This window comes from Schistocerca piceifrons, chromosome X (assembly GCF_021461385.2).
Source record: "Schistocerca piceifrons isolate TAMUIC-IGC-003096 chromosome X, iqSchPice1.1, whole genome shotgun sequence".
NCBI lineage: Eukaryota > Metazoa > Arthropoda > Insecta > Orthoptera > Acrididae > Schistocerca > Schistocerca piceifrons.
This window is the reverse complement of record NC_060149.1, coordinates 225592852-225619857: the sequence shown is the minus strand read 5'-3', so window position 1 is coordinate 225619857 and position 27006 is coordinate 225592852. Positions and strand designations below refer to the sequence as shown.

Below are 27006 nucleotides of genomic sequence, written 5' to 3'. Positions count from 1 at the left end.
GTGGACCTCTCTGATGAGGCTTCCTCCATGACAAGACCTGCCATAAGGCAGAACACAAAGTTTTAGTTTTTATAAATGTGTTATGTAGTAGTTGCAGAATGTAAGTATGTAACATTTTGTCATGTTTTTCTCTTGTTTTATAGATTAGAAGCAACGTTTGTATCACAAATTTTGTGATGTTAAATTATCATTTGGTGTTATGATTTCCAGTGTTGTTAGTCCATATGTGGTTCTGGAGATGTATTCATTCAGTCCCCATACTCCAGCTGGCCGATTTCTGGTGTTTGTTCACCCACATTTATCATTTTTCATTTATTGTGTGTGTGTGTGTGTGTGTGTGTGTGTGTGTGTGTGTGTGTGTGTTGTGTTATATGTAAATTTGTTGTTCATTGTGAGAGTGTGTGTTTTGTGAATATTGTGTGTGTGTGTGTGTGTGTGTGTGTGTGTGTGTGTAGAGAGAGAGAGAGAGAGAGAGAGAGAGAGAGAGAGAGAGAGATCCATCAATTATTTACTCTTGTCATGTTTCAGATTTCTGTTTGTTATTGTTTTAGTGGCTAACATGATCAGAGAGTTATTGCTTGTGTTGATTTGGTCATTAATTACTTTCCTTTTCATTGCAAGGGCTCTTTGCATGTGGAAGTTTTCTTCTAATATGAGGAGTTTTGTTGTGATCGTTCACTCTAATAATTTTATGTGAGAAGAGTGAACAGTCACAACAAAAAACTCCTGACATTATGAGAAAACTTTCACATACAAAGAGCCCATGCAATGAAAAAGAAAGTAATTAATGACCTAATTAATGTAATCAATAACTCTCTGATCAAGTTAGCCACTAAAACAATAATAAACAGAAATCGGAAACATTAACCAGAGTAAATAATTGATGACTCTTTCTCCCCCCCCCCCTCCCCATCTCTCTCTCTCTCTCTCTCTCTCTCTCTCTCTCTCTCTCTCTCTCACTCACACACACACACACACACACACACACACACACACACACACACTTATTCACTTAAGGAAAAAGAAGACTGCTCCCACAAATAATGTAACATTTACACATAACAAAATACACACACACAAAACAGATGAAAAATATGAAACCACACATAAAAGACAAAAGATAAACCACATGGTGATAGTTGGCAATACCACATACTGTAAACAAGCACATATTGATCACAAAATGAAAAGTGCAAGTAATGTGTTGTAATAAATGTGGGTGAAAAAACTGCCAGAAATCGGCGAGCTGGAGCATGGGGACCAAACGAACACAGCTACAGGACCACACATATGGACTAACAATACTGAAAATCGGAAGTAACATCAAATGATAATTGAACCTCACAAGATCTGTGTAATAAAAGTTGTTTGTAATCTAAAAAACAAGAGAAAGACATGGCGAAATGTAACATAGTAACGTATTGTAACTATTACATAATACATTTATTTTATGTATAAAAAGAAAAATGTATTACAGGCCACTGAAGATGCTTCATGAATAAAAGAAGTGAAACGTATATGGCATAAACAATCTAACTTTCATTGACTTACAGTTTTGAAACGTACCTCCATGAAATTTGAAGCAACTAAGGAATGACAGAGGAAAAAATGACATTGTTGTTGTTCTGCATTGAACTGGCTGTGGCCCACCACTTAAATCTTACAACCTGCACTAACTAAAGGAGCTAGTGGCAATCTCTTTCATCACTGTGTTATTTCTCATTACTTATGACATTGGTGGTAGTTATTTTCCCTATAAGCAAGTCCTCAGGAACACCCTTGAAAGAGTGGCATATGAAAAGCCCATCAATTGCATAGCCTCAAATGGAGTGTCTCACGTGCCATATACACATGATCTGATCTTGATAAAATATGCTAATATTGCATATCTTTAACATCCTGCTCTCAACTGTTATGCCAATGACCAGTACAAAATTTGATGACTGCCAGTCATGTGGCATGCCGAAGTGTTCACTTTGAAAACAGGACCACTCTCTTTCCTACACAGCAACTATCTCAAATTAATGTACTCATGGCATGACAGGTGCCAAGAGTGCAACTAAGTCATTCAGTGTACTCCGTATTCTGAGATTACAGAAAACTGCTGATCAACTTCAACAGAGGTCACATTTTGATAATTTAGAAGCTAGAAATGATTACTGCAAAAGCAGCATAGGTTATTGGATGTTCATATTCTGATATCACTAATATTTATCAAAAGCAAACTAATTATATTGTAACCTATTAGATATTAGAGTTTGAAATATGAATTTCCTAGTAGCAGAGTGGCAACTCAGATGAAGGTTCGGAAAAGGTGACATGGACCTTGTTGGGACCTGCGGTTGTTATAGAAGGCGTTATGAAAGCTGTGGAATATGCCAGTATTTTTATTAGTCACATATGCTCCTTCATAGTTTATGGTCTCCCTACCAGATGTGGCGTTCCCAGGAAAACACAATCCATACCAACAGGTCAAAATCACGCTACAGTGGTTTGAGGGATATTTGATGTCCTGATTGCACATAATCCCAGTTGAATTGGTCTGGGGTGTCATTAACCATGCATTGGGGACATGGAGACTCCATGTTCTGATAATGTGCAGCTGTCTTGTATGTCAAGATGAGGCAGCTATCTATTAGGTGACTAGGTGTAGTATGAAACTGGATGTTGTGATGCAAGAGTGGTCTCCTAATTATATGCTTCAGTTTCACCAACAAAAGTTGTCTTACATGAAAAGCCATTTGTTATTGCGTGTTTCATAATAATATAATAAAAATAGCTGTTCTCAAGATTTTACACAAATTCCTCACTTTCTCACTTACATATTAAACCATCTTCATTTTCTCCATATAAGTAAAGTTTCATTTTGTACATATTATTTTAAGGTGTACTCCAGAAATGATATCAATACTGAAATGTAATTCCTGTGGAAAAGCTTTGGACATTGCACGCACTGCCCGTGACATGTTGGGTGGGAATGGCATTTCTGATGAATATCATATTATTAGACATGTTCTGAATCTGGAATCAGTCAATACATATGAAGGTAAGGTCATATACTTTTCTGTCTTTTTCCTCTTTGTTTCCTGAATGCAAATAATGGACAACTGCACTTGATCAATCTGTTATAGGTACTAACGATATCCATGCTCTCATTCTTGGGAGAGCTATAACTGGAATACAAGCATTTAGCTAAAAACTGGACTAAATATTGTGTTGCTACTGAATATTTATGCATTGCTGTATTTTCTGAGGTATGTGTGACAATACTTATTCACTGTGATTCTAAAATATGTAAATAATACTGTACATATTTATTTATTTATTGCTGTATTCTGAATGAGAATATCCAGTGTGTTTTACTCAAAGTTTACCTGGAATAGAAAAAGTAAATCAGTCACCAATCCAAAGATTGCACTTTACCACCAAGTCACACTTACCTGAAATATGAAGTGTAAATTTTATGTCAACACTGTAAGTTCTAGTTTTCTGTCCATAAAATTTATTAATAATAACTGACACTGAACTGATGTTTGACTGTGTGTGGAAAATACACTCCTGGAAATGGAAAAAAGAACACATGGACACCGGTGTGTCAGACCCACCATACTTGTTCCGGACACTGCGAGAGGGCTGTACAAGCAATGATCACACGCACGGCACAGCGGACACACCAGGAACCGCGGTGTTGGCCGTCGAATGGCGCTAGCTGTGCAGCATTTGTGCACCGCCGCCGTCAGTGTCAGCCAGTTTGCCGTGGCATACGGAGCTCCATCGCAGTCTTTAACACTGGTAGCATGCCGCGACAGCGTGGACGTGAACCGTATGTGCAGTTGACGGACTTTGAGTGAGGGCGTATAGTGGGCATGCGGGAGGCCGGGTGGACGTACCGCCGAATTGCTCAACACGTGGGGCGTGAGGTCTCCACAGTACATCGATGTTGTCGCCAGTGGTCGGCGGAAGGTGCACGTGCCCGTCGACCTGGGACCGGACCGCAGCGACGCATGGATGCACGCCAAGACTGTAGGAACCTACGCAGTGCCGTAGGGGACCGCACCGCCACTTCCCAGGAAATTAGGGACACTGTTGCTCCTGGGGTATCGCCGAGGACCATTCGGAACCGTCTCCATGAAGCTGGGCTACGGTCCCGCACACCGTTAGGCCGTCTTCCGCTCATGCCCCAACATCGTGCAGCCCGCCTCCAGTGGTGTCGTGACAGGCGTGAATGGAGGGACGAATGGAGACGTGTCGTCTTCAGCGATGAGAGTCGCTTCTGCCTTGGTGCCAATGATGGTCATATGCGTGTCTGGCGCCGTGCAGGTGAGCGCCACAATCAGCACTGCATACGACCGAGGCACACAGGGCCAACACCCGGCATCATGGTGTGGGGAGCGATCTCCTACACTGGCCGTACACCACTGGTGATCGTCGAGGGGACACTGAATAGTGCACGGTACACCCAAACCGTCAACGAACCCATCGTTCTACCATCCCTAGACCGGCAAGGGAACTTGCTGTTCCAACAGGACAATGCACGTCCGCATATATCCTGTGCCACCCAACGTGCTCTAGAAGGTGTAAGTCAACTACCCTGGCCAGCAAGATCTCCGGATCTGTCCCCCATTGAGCATGTTTGGGACTGGATGAAGCGTCGTCTCACGCGGTCTGCACGTCCAGCACGAACGCTGGTCCAACTGAGGCGCCAGGTGGAAATGGCATGGCAAGCCGTTCCACAGGACTACATCCAGCATCTCTATGATCGTCTCCATGGGAGAATAGCAGCCTGCATTGCTGCGAAAGGTGGATATACACTGTACTAATGCCGACATTGTGCATGCTCTGTTGCCTGTGTCTATGTGCCTGTGGTTCTGTCAGTGTGATCATGTGATGTATCTGACCCCAGGAATGTGTCAATAAAGTTTCCCCTTCCTGGGACAATGAATTCACGGTGTTCTTATTTCAATTTCCAGGAGTGTATAATGAGGAGAACAGGACATACAATTTCCTAACTCTGGCTATGATTCCTATACAATGAATAATGTTTGTAGAAGTATGAAGCCACAATTATTTAGTTTATTGTTTATCCATAGATAAATCATATGTCTAACATCAGTTTGATACAAAGAGAAAACACAAGTAAAAGTTTACTGACAAGAATTAGGAAATAGATCTGCTGTTCACTTGCCCCATGGGTGATGCATCTGTTCATTTAAAAGATTATAAGATCACACTAACTTTTATTACTGACTTTCAAGTACTACGTAAGAACATGTTATTTCTCATAAATACTGAACATTTACTGGAAACACTGACTTCTGTTTCTGAAATGTTCAATATACTGTCTTCTTTCATAAACAGCACTGCACCCTGCTGCTGATTTTTATAGACTTACTAGCTGACAAACCCAGCATTGCGTGGATATTAATTTTGCCAATTTTCTATTAGAAATGAAACCTTGTATGTATTTGAGCAGTATACTTGGTGTGAGATGTGCAGTTTTGTGAACATCACTATGGCAATGCCTCTCCATATCTCTGTAGGCAGCTATAGTTTTCGTCTAATGCCATTTGTGCTTCACAGTTCAAACATGCCAAAAGCACAAGCAGGTGTAAGGGATTACCTTAAGTTGACTTGACTAGGAGTGTTTTAGTACTTAAGAACAAGTTTATTTAAATGTCATGCATGATGCAAAAGTTTCTCCTGATCTGTACATCATACAATGATATAATTTTATAGTTACATTCAGCAGCTTTTGTGGATAGTGTCTGCAAAATGTGTTGTGAATAGAGTTAGTAGCAAAGGAGTAAAAAATGTAAATGTCATGCACAATGTAGCAGTTTTTCATGCATCTCAGTGTTAATGAAGTCATATGTCCTGAACTGTGGTGGGTAGGTGGTTCTTACCCCTCAGCAATTGTTGCTTGACAGTAATGGATATGTATATCATGTTTGGTTGAAATTGGTCCACTGGTTTAGGAGAAGATGTGGAACATACAAAACACACACACACACCAGCAGCAGTAGCAGCAGATAGTTTTGAAAGCTAGAGTATTTTTGTATAATTTTATATGTTTTGGCCGTACTAACAGTTTTGCCCCCAGAAAATAGGCACTGGGAAGAAATTCTGTCTCATAATTTATTGTTTTATCAGGTGAAGTTTTCTTTTGATGCAACAACAACTTTCTCTGACAAAACTACTGCTAGATGCATGTAAACTAACCTGCTTGTAAAGGTGTGTTTACATCTGTGTAACTTTATGTGTGCACGATAGTTCAATTCTTTTATCTTGGCGGCTCGCGCATGCCCGCCCAGATGCGGGAGATTGCTGCATTGCCAGTTGCACACGATGCACGCACCAAGAGAAGCAGTGCCATAGGATAGAATAGTTCCTAAGCTTACATTTAGGGGCGAGCGCGCAGTTCATGAAGTAAAGCTACCACGGCCGCATTAACCCTTTCGCTGATACAAAGACGTGCTCCCTGCATTCCGCGCTGTGCGCGTTTGTCACTGCACTGCTCGCCTGTGCAGACACATGGTGTTCTGACTGCTTTGACACACTTATCATTCGATTTCACAAAAACTATTTGGCCCAAAAATTAGATTTTTACACATCTTCTTGACTGATACCTTCCCCCCATAAATGAATTAATTTTGTTTTGATGTTCAACGCAGTTATTATGCAGCATTAAATATAGTAAACCATTGCACGAAATTTTTGAAGAGTTTGCAGAGGTAAAAGTCCATAGAGTATACTTTCCGTATGGTTGATTTTAGTTGCCACAACGTTGAGAATGAAATGTGGACAAGATACCTAAATTTCATGTAAAATTTACTGTATAACAATATCTCATTTAATTTAAGTACCACATAGGTGTCGTATGTAATAATGAGAAATATTCCATCTTTCGTGACTAACAAAAGTTTTATTTACACTGGGCATGTTTGGCTTTATTTAAAAGTACTTCAAGTGATCAAAAGGAAGTAGACAAAATACATTATACAAAACTGTGGACTTACAAAAACATTAGGACTCCATCTATCAGTGAAGTGTTCTGAGCTATGTCAAATATAATTTTTGTGTGTGGCACACACAAACAGCATTTATTTGCTAAAACACTGATCAGCCGACACAAACATTGAATATTGTGTTACCGCAGCACAAAACTATGAAAGGTGACTTGGCAATGGAGGAGACAAAATACTGTCCTCTGAAGATGCTTCAAAAGAGAGAAATGTGTCTGGTCTAAATAAGTCGCTTATTACAGTTGCAGAAGAGGAATATATTTCAGTACCATTGGTAAAACTGCAACTGTGGAACAAAAACAAGAAAGAGAACATGAGTACCATTGTGTATGTGTCATACCTTTTGTTGATTGAAGTGCTTTAAAATAAAGCCAAACTTGCCCAGTGTAAATAAAACTTTTGTTACAGTCGCGAAAGATGGAATATTTCTCAATATTACATATGACACCTATGTGGTACTTAAATTAAATGAGATATTGTTATACAGTAAATTTTATATGAAATTTAGGTATCTTGTCCACATTTCAATCTCAACATTGTGGCAACTAAAATCGACCATACAGAAAGTATACTCTATGGACTTTTACCTCTGCAAACTCTTCAAAATTTCGTGCAATGGTTTACTACATTTTGCTGCACAATAACTGTGTTGAACATCGAAACAAAATTAAGTCATTTATGAGGGGAAGATATCAGTCAAGAAGATGTGTAAAAATCTAATTTTTGGGCCAAATACTTTTTGTGAAATCGAATGATAAGTGTGTCAAAGCAGTGGGAACACCATGTGTCTACACAGGCTAGCAGTCCAGTGATGACAAAATCATGCACAGCATGGAATTCGAGGAGCACATGTCTGCAGCAGCGAAAGGGTTAATGAAGAGACAAAGCACTAGAAATTTCAAAAAATTGCATTCAAACGAATAAAATTCGTGAAGTAAGACACTGCGATATTGTTTTTAAATAAAGAAAATATTAAGCACCGCACAAGGTTTGAACTCATAACCTTTTGCTTAGTAGCCCAACACCTTAACCGTTACAACCTTTTGCTTAGTAGACCAACACCTTAACCGTTACAACCTTCTGCTTAGTAGCCCAACACCTTAACCATTACGCTAACGCAGCTCATCTTACAATGTAACTACATGAGGAGTCTAACACGTCATGCGAAATACTGACAAACACTGTTGGTATGACTATGAATTACTGACGCTTCGTCGAAGTAAAATAGGAAATAAACACTTACCGCCGTTCTTTATTGCGAAAAAGCGGTTAGTGAGATTGATACAAACACCTTTCCTTGCTATCGCCTGAATTAGGAGTCTTATTACTTGTTAGGTTTAATTAATTAATAGAATATGAAGCAATTGGTATAAAGAATGTTTTTCCCAAACTTTCTATAAATGAAAGTCTGCTATCAAGACATTGATTTTGTTCTTTTACTTTATTTATGACTGAACGTTTCTAAAACTGAAACCACTCATTCATGCTCTGCACTGCAGTCGAGATCTGGCAACGTCGTTCTCTGTTCATTGGCTGATTGTGTTTTGTGATGTCAGATGCGCAGAACGAACCTAAACATGGCCGCCAACATAAATGACGCGCACTATAGGTGCATGTAGCCATTGAACGGAGAGGTGAGGGGGTGAATGCAACTTCGCAGAGTCACACGGGCTTCTGATTTGTGCACACAGGCTGCCCCATGTAGGCACAGGAATCTCCGCACTCCAGACAGGGAGACAAATGCAGCAGTCGTGTACGTCTATGTAATTTGAAGAATATTATCATGCATTTCTTGTTTGTGGCTGGTATATTCTGCAGATTATAAAGTCAGTGTGAAATGAAATGATTGTCTACAGTTTTTCACAACAAAAACAATCTATAAACAATAAAGACACACCTGAACACAATAAAGCCATTGTTTGTACTTCTGACAAGTACGTATTGATGAGGAGTGATTCTGGGACTCTTGATGTGTCAGCATTGACCCGTTTCCTTTACATGTCACTTCAGTTCATTGATAGTTTGCGTATAAAAATAGTAGTAGTAGTAGTAGTAGTAGTAGTAGTAGTAGTAGTAGTAATAGTAATAATAATAATAATAATAATAATAATAATAAAGTCCACCTTACTAAGGTACCAATCTGGCAGTGTCGCTGCAAGTCCTCAGTGGTGCATGAATAATTTAGTCTCAGATCCTGAAATTGTATTAGTTGGTGTTCTCACAGTTCAGGGACGAATGTAACACCATTGATTTAATTTTGATACTCTTCCTTATTTATTCAGATTAAGTTGCACGCAACTGATGACCAGTTCTCACACTTTTTCGTAGTATCAGCAGTTTATAAAAATAATTTCATTAGTAATACTCATCTAATCAGTCCACTTTCTCTCCAGATAATAACACTAGTTGGCCAAGTTAGTTAGCGAATATAATGGACTTTTAACAGTGGCAGGATAACTCATCGATAGCGCTCTAACAGGTTCAACAATCATGTCTCACTTATCGATATTTACACCTATCACTGACTGACTACACAAGGAAGTTCATACACGTTTATTTTCACAGCTGAGCACAGATCTTTTCACTGATGTGTTGACAAAATAATTGCTGATTGTGGGACTGATTAAGGTACAGTGCTCGTGGTGCAGGGTGCGGTGACTAGAAGCCAGGATGCTGCAAATGGGTGGTGGAGCTGAGGTCGAGCCCAGATGGCAGAGGACGGCAGCTGCAAATGTAACAAGTTCTTTTATTGACACATCTGAACTGCTTGATGCATAGGGTCAGTGTCCAGCTGGCTGCCGAATTCTGCTTGGCTGTCTGCCCGCACAACCCTTGTTGCCGGTGCGGCACTACATCGTGCCAGTGACCTTGTTACATAAGCTGGTTGCATGGACCCTGCACCATCATTGTGCAAATTTTATGCTGCTATGGCTTCTGTGGCCCCAAGTACCATCTGCTGACATCACAGCAGGGGTGCCCACCACACTAGACCCCCCGTCTGGCAGTGGCTGGTGTGCATGGGAAGAAACCTCCTGCCCCCTGGGCAGGAGTTGGCTGTGCTGCCGGGGATGTACATGAGTGGCCAGTGGTGTCATGCCTCCATAAGTCTGTGGAGAGATGTAGTGTGCAAAACTGCTGTCCTGCAGTGGCCTCGACTAATAACCTCTGTTGACAAGGCCATGTGGTGTCCTCATTTGGCACAGCTGCATCATCTTGGTTGGGCTGCGAGACTAAGAATTATTCTATTAAAAAAATGACTAGTGCTTGTGGCTGGCAGCAAGATGTGTATGCACCACTACCAGTAACAGATGGCATCTATATTCAAGTGTGTGCCAGTTTAAGGTTTTCAGCATTCCTGTGAGTCAAACAAACCTGTGACCATTCATACTACTTTTACTTGTTTACATTCAATATACATGTCAGTACTAATTCTTATGGGCCCCATACACTTGAAATGGAATGTGGAAGTGTTTTTAAGCAGTTTCCTGTGTAGATTGACTGCATTATCCTACTATGCTACCAATGAACAATGAACAATGTTTTTTTTTAGTCCTACTGCCCCAACAGTTATCATTCCAGTGGGAGACAGCACCTTAAACCTGTTGGTAAAAGTGATAAGTGTAGAACTTTGAAGTTCTTCCCAGTCCTAGCCTTCCTCTGGACCAACCATTGACTCACCACTCAAAGTCTAGTTGTCGACATCTTGTATTTCCTGGAGAAGGAACAGTACCCGTGGGAGAGGATAGTAGTTCACGCTCCTTTGACAGAAGTCTACCCAACCATCCATTCACACCGGCTTTCAAATGCTTGATAGCAGTCTGGACAATTTCCAATTACTTGCAAACACCAAGTAGTCCACCCAGTGCCTGAGAGCAGCATTCACAGTGGGGCTGCATGTGGGTGGTGCGATGTTTATCTGAACAACAAACAGTAATTTAATTGGCTAGATAAAACATCTACTCACCAAGCAGTGGCAGAACACACACATAAAAGAATGTTGTAATTAGGCAAGCTTTCAGAGTCAGTGGCTCCTTCTTCAGGCAGAAGGGTTGAAGGGGAAGGAAGAGGGGTGAGTGAAAAGGACTGGAGAGGTCTAGGAAAAGGGGTAGACTTTGGGAAAGTCACCCAGAACCGCAGGTTGGGGGAGACTCACCACACGGGACGAGAAGGATAGACTGATTATTGAGGACTGCATTGGATGAGATTTGAAAACCAGAGAGCACACAGAGCGTAGTTACTGTGAAGAGATGCTGAGGTGGAAGAAGTTAACATAAATTAAGGCCAGGTGGGTGGTGAGAACCAAGGACATGTTGTAGTGCTAGTTCCCACCTGCGGAGTTCTGAGAAATTAGTGTCTGAGGAAGAATCCAGATGGCATGTTTGGTGAAACAGACACCGAGATCGCGATAGTCACGTTGTAGAGCCTGCATGTTTCATGTATACACCCTCTGCCTTTGTCCATTCATCCTAATTGATAATTTGGTGGTCGTCAAGCTGATGTAAAAGGTCGAACAGTGTTTACATGACAGCTGGTACATGACGTGTTGTTTCACAGGTGGCTCTCCCTTTGATAGTATATGTTTGCCAGTTACAAGGCTGCTATAGTTGGTGGTAGGAGGGTGCATAGGGCAAGTCTTGCAGCAGGGATGGTCACAGGGGTAAGAGCCATTGGGTAGGGAGATGGGTGCAGAAGGAGCATAGTGTCTGACAAGAATATTGTGGAGATTGGGGGGGGGGGAGGGAGGGTAGGGGAGGGGGGGAGGGGAGGGGAGGGGAGGGGGGGAGGGGAGGGGGGGTGACGAAAAGCTGTTCTAGATGTGGTGGGAAAAATTTCAGACAGAATGCATCTCATTTCAGGGCATGATTTTAGGAAGTCATTGACCTGTCGAAGTAACTGATTTATGCATTCCAGTCCAGGACAAAACTGAGTCACCAGTGTTGTGTTCTGAAGCTGTTTTTTTGGAGGGATCAGCAGTACCAGGATTGGATTTGATGGCCCGGGAAATCTGCTTTTGAACTAGGCTGGTGAAGTAATTACGTGCAGTGAAGGCTGAGGTGAGACTGGTGGTGTATTGCTGTAAAGAGTCTACATCTGAACAAATACGTTTGCCTTGACATGTCAAATGTTCCCTCCCATACAGCTTTGACATTTGAGACAAATGTATTTGTTCAGATGCAAACTCTTTAGAGCAATACACCAAGAATTTCACCTCAGCCTTCACTGCACTTAATTACCCCACCAGCCAAGTTCAAAAGCATATTTCCTGGGCCATCCCATCCAATCCTGGTATTGCTGATCACTGTAAAAACAGCTTTGAAGCACACCACTGGTGACTCAGTATTATCCTGGTCTTTAATGTGTAATCAGCTACTTCAACAGGGCCATGACTTCCTAAAAACATACCATGAAATTAGATTCATTCTGTCTGAAATTGTACCCATCACATCTAGAACAGCTTTTTGTTGCCCTCCCAATCTCTGCAATATTCTTGTCGGGTCCTGTGCTCCGTCTGCACCCATCTCCCTACCCTATGGCTCCTAGCCCAGTGACCGTCCTCACTGCAAGACTTGCCATATGCACCCTCCTACCACCACCTATAGCAGCCCTGTAACTGGCAAAAGATATACTATCAAAGGGAGAGCCACCTGTGAAATGACATGTCTTGTACCAGCTGGTATGTAAACACCGTTTGGCCTTTTATATCTGCATGACAACCACCAGATTATCAATTAGGATGAATGGGCATAGGCAGAGGGTGTATATTGGGAGCATGCAATATCCTGTTGCAGAGCATGCTCTACAACATGATAACCATGACCTCGGAGTCTGTTTCACCACACATGCCATCTGTACTCTTTCCCCAGACACCAGTTTCTCAGAACTCTGCAAGTGGGAACTAGCACTACAACATGTCCTTGGTTCTCGCGAACCATCTGGCCTTAATATATGTTAACTTCTTCCATCCCAGCATTTCTTCACAGTAACTACTCTTCTCTTCACTCCACTTTAGTTTTCTACATCTTTCATTGTCTTACCTATCTATTTTTCACCACCCCCTCCCACATCTGTTACATACAATGTACTTATCTTTTTGCTCTTATTAACTCATGCATGATGTGTAAGCAGTAATCTCTGTCTTGCATATTACCCTGTGTTCCACCTTTAAGGTCTCAGGTTTTCAAATATCATCTGATGCAGTCCCCAACAATCAGTCTTTCCTTCTCATCTTGTGCGGTAAGTCTCCCCTGATCTGCGGTTCTGGGTGACTTTCCCAAAATCTACCCCTTTTCCTAGACCTCTCCAGTCCTTTTCCTTCACCCCTCTTTCTTCCCCTTCAATCCTTCTGCTCGAAGAAGGAGCCACTGGTTCTAAAAGCTTGCTTAATTACAATTTTCTTTTATGTGTGTGTTCTGCCACCTCTTGGTGAGTAGATTTTTTTTATTTATCCAATTAAATTTAAATTATTTTTTCAAAAACTGATTGTTTTTGTTGAACAATAAACAAGTAACTTTAAACTAATCTTGGATTTTTTAGTTTCGTGATTTATTACCCTACAAGGCCTCCAAGTTCCTTTTTAAGATATGAAGTTTCAACACCCAAGAAAGTGGCTTTTGTTAAATATCAGTGAATTGTTGAAGATTACTTTGTCTCAAACTTCTGTTGAAATCATCTTCATTAACAGATTCATGTGGGGAAATGATTTTCCAAAAATATATTGCTGCTAAAGTTTGCAGAGTACACAACTATAGCTCAAAACCATTGATTTATTGTCAAATATGTTACACACAGTACTCAGAGCTTCCAAAAATTCTGAAAAATGTATCATTTATCACACGTGTACCAACTGAAATCAGGAGGCAGTGGTTGTCTAAATGATGGGTTCTGCTGCCAGAATGTAGTTTGCAATTGACATTGTAGTACAGATCTTTTGCAGCACTCACAGATGTTTGAAGATACACAATATATTATGATACACACAAGCCTTAATACAAACAATAAAATATTTCTAGAATTCTGCATCAGTTTTACCTGACACATGACGTGGTCTCACACCATGGAAAAACTGAAAGTTAGTTTACATATTTAAATTAACATGTGCAATGTTTGGGTCTTTTTACTTAGCTGAATTTGTCACATATTCTACACTAGCATGCCACAGATGAATACTGTAACATCAATTTATGTCGTTTATAAGAGTGAAAATTGTGGAATACCAACCATTTAGGGCAGCTAACAGCAGAATGATTAATGTTTCATGTTGTCTGCTCAGATAATCTGAAATCTGTTTCTTGTCACATTTATTAATGAGAAATATCTATCTGCCTTTCTTAACCTATCTAATAACACTCATGGTGGTGATGCTATAACTGCTATATCAGCTTTGATTCTCTGCTTTATGTTAACTAAATTAAAATGTTATGACCAATTTGTAACTAGATTTAAGACATTTCCCCTTATAAGTCACTTCCCTTACTAATTGTTCAAGGTAAATTTTCGATAAGGATTCATAACAATATCACACAAATCCCTGTTGTTATTGCTTGCCATAATCATTATAGAGTTTTCCAGCCTATAGTTAGTAAGTTGAAATCTTCCCATACCATAACGTAATAAGGTAACTCACAGTTTATGAATTTCCATTATTGTTCATACTGTTTTTGAACAGTAGCTGAGAGGGTGTGGTGCCATGTTTCTCAGTGATAACGATGATGAAAAACTTTGACAATACATACTGTTTAGAGTGACCTGCAATAAACTTAGCTGCATCAGGCCAACACACAACAAATGGAAAATAATATGGATGGACATAAATGTCATGCATGGGACTGATGACGTTGCTGTTTGTTCCCTCCCCCAAATCAATCAACCAATCAAACAAATGTCATGCAGGCAGATGAGATACACTTTTCAAGTAATTGAAATGTGTATACATATAGCTTGATTAATTGTGGAAATACCTTTGTATTAGCAGTGAAAAGGTGTGGTGCACATTCAGAGAACGTTTCATTATTGGTTCCTTTTCCTTTGAAGATATATGCAGTGGTAAATTTTAAACAGTTGTTTTTTCTGCAAGTGAGTATTTACTGTGGTTTGAAGAAACACCATTATTTTCTGTGCACAAGAGAGGTAAGTATTCATAGAATAACAGTCACCTAGAGTGCAGCACATTCAGTGACTGCAGCTCCCGCCCCAGCAATTGCTAAAATAAAAGTTTCATTGAGTAACATTGTGGATATGCTACAACCCTGTCTCACTCCTTTCTCAATGTCTCACTCCTTTCTCAACCACTGCTTCCCTTTCATGCCCTTGGTCTATTATAACTGAGATATCTGTATAAGTTCCATATAATCCTTCACTCCCTTTAGTTTACTCCTGTCACCTTCAGAATGTCAAAGAGTGTGTTCCAGTCAACATTGTCAAAAGCCTTCTCTGAATTTACACAAGCTGTAAACATGGGTTTCCGTTTCCTCAACCTATTTACAAGACCTAAGATAGGTTGTTGGGTCAATATTGCCTCACATGTTCCAATGTTTTCCAAAACCCAAACCTATCTTCTCCGAGGTCAGCTTCTACCAGTTTTTTTTCATTCTTATGTAAATAATTCATGTTAGTATTTTGCAACCATGACTTATTAAACTGATAGTTCAGTAATATTCACACCTGTCTGCACCTGCTTTCTGTGGAATTAGATTTATTATTTGAAGTCTGAGGGTATTTTGCCTGTCTCGTACATCTTGCAAACCAGATGGAAGGGCTTTGTAATGGCTGGTTCTCCCAATGCTATTAGTAGTTATGACAGAACGTTGTCAACTCCTTAGGTCTTTTGGTGCTCTGTCAAATTCTTCTGACAGTGTCATATCTTCCATCTCATCTTCGTCCACGTCTTCTTTGATATCTGTAACATTGCCCTCAAGTACATCTCTCATGGACAGACCCTCTATATACTCCTTCTACCTTTCTGTTCTTTGCTTGGTACTGGATTGCTATCTGATCTCTTGATAGCCATACAGCTAGTTTTCTTTTCTTCAAAGGCCTCTTTAATTTTTCTGTGGGTGGTACCTATCTTCCCCCTAGTTATACATGCTTCTATAGACTTACGTTTTTCCTCTATCATTCTGCTTAGCCATTTTGTACTTTTGTGAATTGCATGTTTTAGACATTTGTATTCTCTTTTGGCACTTCATTTGTTGAATTTTTATATTTTCTTCTTTCATGAGTTAAATTTAGTATCTCCTGTGATGTCCAAGGATTTCTGCAGGCCTGGTCTTTTTACCTATTAGATCCTCTGCTGCCTTCACTATTTCATCTCTCAAGCTATCAATTTGTCTTCTACCGTGTTCATTTCCATTGTTCTTGCAATCTATTCTTCTGTTTTATCCACAGTTCATGACCGATAAGTTATGGTCAGAGTCCACAGCTGCTCTGCAAATGTCTTACAGTTTAAAATCTGGTTCCAAAAATCTCTGTCTTGCTGTTATGTAATCATCTGAAACTTCCCATTATCTCAGGTGTCTTCCATGATTGTTGATTCTTGAGCCAAGTATTGATGATGATTAAAATATGCTCTGAGCAAAATTTTACCACGCAGATTACTTTTTTGTTCCTTTCCCCCAGTCCATATTTTCCTACTATTTTCCCTTCTCTTCCTCTACCTACTGCTGAATTCCAGTCACCCATCACAATTAAATTTTTCTCTCCCATAAGTGTCTGAATAATTTATTCTGTCTGATCATACATTGTTTCACCCTCCTCATTATCGGCAGAGCCAGTTCGCATATGAACTTGTACTATTGTTGTGGGTGTTGGCTTTATGCCTATCCTGTGTATAATAATGTGTTCACTGTGCTGCGCATAGTAGCTTACCCACATTGCTATGAGGGTCGCCCAGAAAATAAAGCACCAATTTTTTTTTCTCAGCCAAAAACAATGCTACAAATGCAGAATATTCCATATGTATTATTTGAAGTCTCCTGAGAGAGAGAGCGCGTCAAGATTCTGTCACTTCTGACAGATAGTGTAGCCGCAGGACAGTTTCAAAATGGCATCTGTAGGAGATGCATGTTACAGCAACATGCCATCATTGAATTTCTCACTGCAGAGAAAGAAACTGTGGTGAATATTCACAAATGCTTGTGCACAGTCTATGGAGCATATGCTGTCAACAGAAGTACAGTTAGTTGCTGGGCATGGAGGGTGAGGTCGTCAGAAGGTGGTTTGGTGGAGCTCCATTATTTGCAGCAGTGTCTGTCACACCTGACACACCTAGCCTAGCCCCCTTGGACTTCCACTTGTTTGGGCCATTAAAGAATGCCATTCGTGAAGACATTTTGCTGATGAGGAGGTGATTCACACAGTGAAGCATTGGCTCCACCACCAGGACCCGGATTGGTACTGACAGGGCATACACGCCCTTGTTTCGCGCTTGAGGAAGGCCATAGGATGGGATGGAGATTACGTGGAAAAATAGGGTATGTAGATGAAACACCATTCTTTCATGTGTGTAATTCTTGTTATCTTCAATAAAGGATTGTTGAAGAAAAAAATGTGGTGCACTACTTTCTGGGCAACCCTCATATTTTCTTATTCATTATTAGACCTACACCTGCATTATCCCTATTTGATTTTTTATTGATGACAGTGTACTCACCTGACCAGAAGTTCTCTTTATCCTGCTACCAAACTTCACTAATCCCCATCCCATCTAACTTCAACCTAAGCATTTCCTTTTTTTAAAATTTTATAATCTACCTACCCAGTTGAGGGATCTAACACTGCATGCTCCAATCCGTAGAATGCCAGTTTTGTTTTTCCTAATGATGACATTCTCCTGAGTAGTCCCCACCTAGAGATCCAAATGGGAAATTGTTTTGCCTCCGGAATATTTTACCCAAGAGGATCCCATCATCATTTAACTATATGGTAGAGTTGCATGTCCTTGGGAGAAGTAATGGCTATAGTTTCCCCCTTGCTTTCAGCTATTCACAGTACCAGCACAGCAAGGCCATATTGTCTGACATTATTGTAACAGATCAGTCAATCATGCAGACTGTTTCCCTGCAACTACTAAAGAGGCTGCTGCCCCTCTTCTGGAACCACATTTTTCTGGCCTCTCCACAGTATTAATAATATAATATTGTTTCTTATATGGCAGTTACATTGTCTGGAAGAAAGTTTATTATTTGAAAGTCATATTTCTGTTAGAGACACAACTAGGAGAATCAAACTCAATGAAATATCTAATATTTTGAACAAAATTTATTAGTGTCAGTGTACTGCATATAAATGTAAGCAGTTTGGAAACACTCTTGATAAATACTCTTTTATTTTAGGTTGTACCAAAAGTGCCAATTTGTGTCATGAATGGTGAAAGTTTGTGATCGTCCTCCAACATGGAAAAAACTACAGTGAGAATCCATACTGTCTAAAAATCAGTGTACAGGTATGCAATACACATGGAGCATAGTATCAGAAGATGCAACACAGACATTTGTGCACAAGTTTTGGAATAATGAGTGTCCTGTAGCTTTAAGTAATTAACATCTAGTCTGTAACTATGAATCTAATACTGAAGACTGCAGATTATGATATTTTCTGTACACCAAAGTTGCTGTGGTATTGTATGAACTAAAAATGCTTTCATGATGCATTTGTTAATAAATAATTTTTATTTTTACTCAATAAAGTGCAATACCAAAAACATCATATTAAAAATTTTATTCTATATTATTATATGACTCTGTTGAAATGAAAGTCTGAATATTGTCAAAAAGATGCCACGTTTCTGCCAGAGAGCTGGGACCTAGTTTTGTTTTATATTTATCAACATGACACACACAGTTAATTACATCATTAAGAAATGAAAGGTAACACCAGTAGTTACTTTGTGATTGGTGTAAGAGGTAACAGTCAAAATGCCCACACATGCATGTTGACAATATGGTAATATTGCAATAGTTGCCTGAAAGATATGAAGAAGAGAAAAGGAGTGATTTCTAAACATTTACCTCAGTATTATATGCAATAATAGTGTACGCCTGTTTTGCTTTCTAGAGAAACAGTCACAGAGAAAAACTGTTCTGGTAAAATGACTATGATACTAAGAGACTTATATTAACATTGAAAGATCACAGGTTCACGTAAGTGTGAGATAAGCCATTGCAAATGTGAAGTGCTGGTAACCACTATAACAGCCAGAATGTTGCATACAAACATGCATGCATTGTGTTGTACAGGTACCGGATGTCAGTTTGTGGGGTGGAGTTACACGCCTGTTGCACTTGTTTGGTCAATGCAGGGATGGTTAATGCTGTTTGTGGATGATGCTGTAAATGATGGTTAATCCTGTTTGTGGATGCTGCTGGAGTTCTCATCCGATCATGTCCTATGTGTGCTCAATTGGAGACAGACCTGGTCATTAAGCAGGCCAAGGCAACATTTTGACACTCTGTAGAACATGTTGTGCAATGACAAGGTATGTAGTTGAGTGTTATCCTTTCAGGAAACACCCCCTGCAATGCTGTTCATGAATGGCAGCACAACAGGTCAAATCACCAGACTGATAAACAAATTTGCAGTCAGGATGCATAATATAACAATGAGAGTGCTCCTGCTGTCATACAAAATTGCACCCCAGATCCTAACTTCAGGTGTAGGTCCAGTATGTCTAGCACGCAGGCAGGTTGGCTGCAGATCCTCAACTGACCTCCTCCTAACCAACACATGGCCATCACTGGCACCAAGGCAGAACCAGACCTCCACCATGTCCTCCAATGACCTCTTGCTTAATGGAACTGAAGTCAAAAATGACAGTGATTGGGGTCAGTGGAATGCATGCTACAGGGCATCTCGTGTGAAGCTGTCCTTGAAGTAAACGATACGTAACAGTTCATTGTGTCACTGTGGTGCCAACTGCTGCTCAAATTGTAGCTGCAGATGCAGTATGATGTGCGAAACATGTTCCCTCTTGGAGGGTGACGTGACCGTCTAGAACCCGGTCTTCATGCGACCTTACATTCTTGTGAGCACCACTACCAACAGTCATGCAAAGTGGCTACATTCCTGCCAAGTCTTTCTGCAATATTGCAGAAAGAACATCCAGCTTCTCCTAGCTGTATTACAACTCATGGAGTCTCTGTCACCTTCTACATCTACATCTTTCATCCATACTCCGCAAGCCACCTGACGGTGTGTGGCGGAGGGTACCTTGAGTACTTCTATCGGTTCTTCCTTCTATTCCAGTCTCATATTGTTCGTGGAAAGAAGGATTGTCAGTATGCTTCTGTGTTGGCTCTAATCTCTCTGATTTTATCCTCATGGTCTCTTCGCGAGATATACATAGGAGGGAGAAATATACTGCTTGACTCTTTGCTGAAGGTATGTTCTTGAAACTTCAACAAAAGCCCGTACCGAGCTACTGAGCGTCTCTCCTGCAGCGTCTTCCACTGGAGTTTATCTATCATCTCCATAACGCTTTCGCGATTACTAAATGATCCTGTAACGAAGTGCGCTGCTCTCCGTTGGATCTTCTCTATCTCTTCTATCAACCCTATCTGGTATGGATCCCACACTGCTGAGCAGTATTCAAGCAGTGGGCAAACAAGCGTACTGTAACCTACTTCCTTTGTACACTCCTGGAAATGGAAAAAAGAACACATTGACACCGGTGTGTCAGACCCACCATACTTGCTCCGGACACTGCGAGAGGACTGTACAAGCAATGATCACACGCACGGCACAGCGGACACACCAGGAACCGCGGTGTTGGCCGTCGACTGGTGCTAGCTGCGCAGCATTTGTGCACCACCGCCGTCAGTGTCAGCCAGTTTGCCGTGGCATACGGAGCTCCATCGCAGTCTTTAACACTGGTAGCATGCCGCGACAGCGTGGACGTGAACCGTATGTGCAGTTGACGGACTTTGAGTGAGGGCATATAGTGGGCATGCGGGAGGCCGGGTGGACATACCGCCGAATTGCTCAACATGTGGGGCGTGAGGTCTCCACAGTACATCGATGTTGTCACCAGTGGGCGGCGGAAGGTGCACGTGCCCGTCGACCTGGGACCGGACCGCAACGACGCACGGATGCACGCCAAGACCGTAGGATCCTACGCAGTGCCGTAGGGGACCACACCACCACTTCCCAGCAAATTAGGGACACTGTTGCTCCTGGGGTATCGGCGAGAACCATTCGCAACCGTCTCCATGAAGCTGGGCTACGGTCCCGCACACCGTTAGGCCGTCTTCCGCTCACGCCCCAACATCGTGCAGCCCGCCTCCAGTGGTGTCGCGACAGGTGTGAATGGAGGGACGAATGGAGACGTGTCGTCTTCAGCGATGAGAGTCGCTTCTGCCTTGGTGCCAATGATGGTCGTATGCGTGTTTGGCACCGTGCAGGTGAGCGCCACAATCAGGACTGCATACGACCGAGGCACACAGGGCCAACACCCGGCATCATGGTGTGGGGAGCGATCTCCTACACTGGCCGTACACCACTGGTGATCGTCGAGGGGACACTGAATAGTGCATGGTACATCTAAACCGTCATCGAACCCATCGTTCTACCATTCCTAGACCGGCAAGGGAACTTCCTGTTCCAACAGGACAATGCACGTCCGCATGTATCCCGTGCCACCCAACGTGCTCTAGAAGGTGGAAGTCAACTACCCTGGCCAGCAAGATCTCCGGATCTGTCCCCCATTGAGCATGTTTGGGACTGGATGAAGCGTCGTCTCATGCGGTCTGCACGTCCAGCACGAACGCTGGTCCGACTGAGGTGCCAGGTGGAAATGGCATGGCAAGCCGTTCCACAGGACTACATCCAGCATCTCTACGATCGTCTCCATGGGAGAATAGCAGCCTGCAATGCTGCGAAAGGTGGATATACATAGTACTAGTGCCGACATTGTGCATGCTCTGTTGCCTGTGTCTATGTGCCTGTGGTTCTGTCAGTGTGATCATGTGATGTATCTGACCCCAGGAATGTGTCAATAAAGTTTCCCCTTCCTGGGACAATGAATTCACGGTGTTCTTATTTCAATTTCCAGGAGTGTATTTTCGGATTGCATTTCCTTAGGATTCTTCCAATGAATCTCAGTCTGGCATTTGCTTTACCAACGATCAACTTTATATGATCATTCCATTTTAAATCAATCCTAATGTGTACTCCCAGATAATTTATGGAATTAACTGCTTCCAGTTGCTGACCTGCTATTTTGTAGTTAAATGATAAGGGATCTATCTTTCTATGTATTCACAGCACATTACACTTGTCTACATTGATATTCAATTGCCATTCCCTGCACCATGCGTCAATTCACTGCAGATCCTCCTGCATTTCAGTACAATTTTCCATGAAAATGGAAATCAATAATCGATAACTAAAACTTGAAATGTTGTTCTTCTTACTGGCCGATTGCATCAACTTAGATGCGTCTTCTGTGTTCTACTGTGCTGCTTGTAGTGTCTCCGCATACCGCAGCATGCAACAAGGGCTTGCAGACGATAAATGTAACCATTTCAGAGAGAAAAGCGACCAATGAGACGATCTGGTGTTAGGTCGATTCGATAGTAAATGACGGAAACGGGACATTTTCTTAGGTTTTTACTACATATTAACACTTTTCACATTTTCTCGTGTTACGTGGCTGCCAGTCCTCGGTTCATGCAAAATCTTAAGGTGTTCGGTCATGTCCTCATAGTGGCACTCCACACATTATATCTAACGTAAACAAACTTGGGTGTTGCAACAAACAGACTCAGTATTTGAGTGAACTGATCACAATTGTTCCAGTTCAGCAGTGGTGCAACAGAAAGTATGATGCAGTGGCAAGTGATTGTGTGTCTTATTATTATCAGGCACGTGCACATGTTTATGGTAGTGATTTATTGCCAGATGTAACCATTTGCCACAAAGCCTTCTTAGCCTTACACGGTATTATAAATTGCCATGTAGAGACTTTAAAGAAACACTTCTCTGAAATCTGTGACTCTCAGATAGATGGTTGAAGTAAATATAAAACCAACTAAAATCAACTGTGTGAGTAAACTAAATCCATTTTTTTTCCTTCATGAAATCTATGAGAGGAAGGAAATATCACTATTCTTTAAAGGATACATCAAGAGTGTGCTTACCTGAAGGGCTAGATGAAGCCAAACTATATGTAATATATACTGAGTCTAACAAAGAACATACTGGTGGTTCAACAACTTTCCAAGAAATTTTTGATGGAAACTTCAATATTTATTTTTGGATACCCTGAAAAAGACACATACAGTTGTAATTGATTGAAATCATAGGTATCAGTGTCATTACTGATACTACTGTAGAACATGCCTCATTAGCCCAGGACCTACCTTACTTACAAAGATGACTTCCTCTCGTAGATTTCATGAAGGAAAAAAAATGGATTTAGTTTATTCACACAGTTGATTTTATTTGGTTTTATATTTACTTCAACCATCTATCTGAGAGCCACAGATTTCAGAGTGTTTCTTTAAAGTCTCTACATGGCAATTTATAATACCGTTTAAGGCTAAGAAGGCTTTGTGGCAAAGAAAAGACAGGATCATATGGTGAGAAGTGTGAAGTTTTATTCAGTCAAAAGAAACTGCTATAAGAATCCGGAAAACATGAAGAAATTGAGGCAATTATTGTTGATTAAAAAAAGAATCTGCCTACTCTTAATGTAACCACACCTGATGTATACAGTCATCGTCAACTGAATTTCATAACTTTTAATATACATGTATCATCAGACTAAACTTCAGTATTTTACATGTATGATGAAAGTGCCACCTGGAAGAGGACATATGATGAGAACAATCTCAGCCCAATAGTAAAACACATCATTCTTTTTTCCCAACTCAAATGCAAGTCAGAACAAGAATTTCATGGTTATGCATTTTCTGCACTACACAGCTCATGCACAGAAACAACGTACATCTGTAAAAGTAGTTTTCGCTATAAGAGGCCACTGTTATATGAAAGGTCTTGTCAATGCGAAATCTTACACTGAGACATCCGATGACTGGAGGGATGTCATCAGAAATACCAGAATCAAACCATGACCTTTCACTAACATCATTTGTGCCATAGACATCAAATTTGAAACTTAGACAGACTTTTTATGTGTGTTTTATGTTAAAAAGTGCCTTGTGGCAACACCACCAATTAGAAATTTAAAGTTGACCAAAAGGAGGCAAGATTGGTGCTTCACAAGACAAACTACTTTTAAAACTATTTGAAAGCTGTTTTTGCTGAGAATCAAGGCACAGAAAACAAGAAAGTGTAACAATCAAAGTGATCTAAACATACTGAGAGAACTTTACAATGGCAAACTGCCCCTTAAACCTGCAAAATTCAAGAATCTACTACATTTAAAACCATTCTTGACCAATCCCAATCCTCAAGAATTCTGTGATTCACTGGTTCCTGCCCTAGGTTTGGACGAGGAGATGAAGATGACATTAAGAATGTTGATGACCTGTCAATTAATTATGCTCCATAACTGGCAGAAACAGTCAAAGTCCTGATGTCTTTTTGTTTTGAAATTAACTGTTCATGTTCCATGTGTTAAATGCAATTTTTTATTTCTGAATATGTAATAAATAATGTATTACAATGCACAATGCTTAAGAAGTTTATTTTTATACCTATTTTTAAGTTACTTATTTGACTTGAAACTTAAGGAACATTATTGTTGTGTGCAGGACTATGAACATTCTTACCTTTACCTCTTCAACAGCTTATCACATTTGAGTACTGCTTCTGACATACAAAAATTTACCAAAACTAGAGGTAAATTGGTAAAATTCCTTCCATAAACAAAGGCTTGTCTTATGAAAAATACCAAAGAAACAGAACAGGATACTTGAAGATTTCTGCTTTTTTTTTATAGACAATTTTTAATGTTGCCAAAGGTATGATCGCAAACAAAATGTTCTGGCTTCCTGCAAAGCCAATTATATGAGCATGATTAGCCATGATTTTACCACTGAGATGGAATGCAGCTGTGACTTCTGTATACTGCAACAAATGACACAATGTTTTTGAATCTGTGTAACACTGGCTGTATGTTCAGTATTGCAGAACAGTACTGTTTGTTCTCGCCAAATTATGTTAACAGAGGTCTTATAAAATAAGAATAAACCTGAAAGTGCTGCAGCGGCCTCCAAATGGTCTGTTCATCAGGGCACCTGATACTAACTTGACTGTCACTTTAAGCCATGTTGGGCTTACATTTCAGCAAGATAATACCTGCCCGCACATGACAAGAGTTTCTACTGCTCATCTTCATGCTTGGCAGAGGCTACCTTGGCCGACAAGGTGGTCAAATCTCTCCCCAGTTGAGAACATTTGGAGCATTACGGGCAGGGCCCTCTAACCATTTTGGATTGTGACATTCTAATGCACCAATTGGACACAATTTGACATGATATTCTTCAGGAGGACATCCTTCAGCCCTGTCAATCAATCCCAAGCTGAATAACTGCTTGCATAAGTTCCAGAGGTAGACCAATGCATTATTGACTTGCTCAATTTGTGAAGTTCTTGCCGTTGAATAAATCATCCAGTTTATCTAAAATTGCAATAATTTATTTGTCTGTACGTTATATCATGTCTACAAATTTCTGTCCCATTCAGATAATTCTTCAGGGTGGGTCTTTTTTTGTTTTATTGTAGAGTGTATTATTATTATTATTATTATTACTTTAAAGACATTACTATATTTTATTGTTATTAAAATCACAGACATATGTGGCACATTAAAAGTGGCTTATGCAAGATGAGTTTCGGAAGGGAATTGGGGGGGGGGGAGTGTCTGCAGAGACAGCAAGCCACGCACTTTGCACTTTTTACCCCCCCTCCAAGATCAAACCTCAATCTGTGCTTGTGCAGAATTGGCAATTGTAAGAGCAGCAGACTGTATTTCTCTGGGAGTATCAGTGATTGCACAGTACAGCTTGAAGATATTACCAAAGAACTTTCTTACCATAAAAACCTCTTCGTGGAAACAGCTCTGACTAAAAGCAAGACCAGCCGCCACGATGGCCGCATGAGTCAATTGGTAACTGTGTGAAGCGATAAGGCCGGTAGACCACTTTGTGCTGCCCATGCGTGGTTGTGCACCATGTACCTCAAGGTGACCCCTGGTTCTTTTGTCAGTAGGAGGAAAATATTTTCCACATAAACATGATTTTTGACATTTTGAGTACATTGTTATCTGCTCGGGTCGTCACAACGCCGTTTTAGTACCTCGTCAATGCTATAAACACATATAAACTAACAATATAATTACTTCACAGTAAAACCAGTTTTTACATTTCCAGATTTTGCATTTTCCCGTTATGTTCAGTTGGTCCTATCATAGGCCCTATTCTCTCAATTAATAATTTTTTCCTGCAATTAAGAATTTCATATGGAAAAATTTCCCTCACTTTACAATTCTGAATCACTACCCCAAACTTCAACATCAGTTTTCAAATTGATTTATGGCGAAACTAAATCGTGTTTGCTCTGACCCACAACATACGATACTATACGGGGCGAAATACCTAAAACTTGCACCACAAATATTGTTGAAATGGAAAGTGCTATTGACGTGCAGTTTTCACAGAATAGGTTGGTAATCAGGGGCTCGTATTGTTAGCCAATGAACAGATTGTAATAATTCTTAGAGATTGTATTTTTTGTGCAAACATACACTTTTTAAATGGAACAGTGCCTATTGAGATTAAGGATCTAAAAGAAGGGTAAATTAGAATGTCAGTGGTGTTTCTTTTGCAGGATTCTAGTGAGTCGTTTACGAAATATCGTATTTCGAAAAGTTACAATTCTGACTCTTGTACAATGCCAGTGGTAGCACACACTAAAGAACAACACAAGTGCATACACTAGGTATGTGGATTATGACCAGTAATGAGACAACTGGCCATCACAGGCTGTGTTCAAAATGACCACTGGCAGCGGCAATACACACTTCCAG

General features: G+C 40.6%; 1 protein-coding gene across 1 annotated transcript in view; it reads left to right on the top strand.

The window, feature by feature from the left end:
* The window catches only part of LOC124722264 (glutaryl-CoA dehydrogenase, mitochondrial-like), a 43540-nt gene extending 25125 nt beyond the window's left edge, over positions 1-18415 (top strand). The window contains exons 4-6 of the mRNA XM_047247452.1: positions 2886-3046; positions 3132-3254; positions 18353-18415. Of these exons, the coding sequence (XP_047103408.1) occupies positions 2886-3046; positions 3132-3196 (226 nt within the window). The 3' untranslated portion in view covers positions 3197-3254; positions 18353-18415. The remainder of the gene's footprint in view (positions 1-2885; positions 3047-3131; positions 3255-18352) is intronic.
* Positions 18416-27006: the final 8591 nt, after the last annotated feature.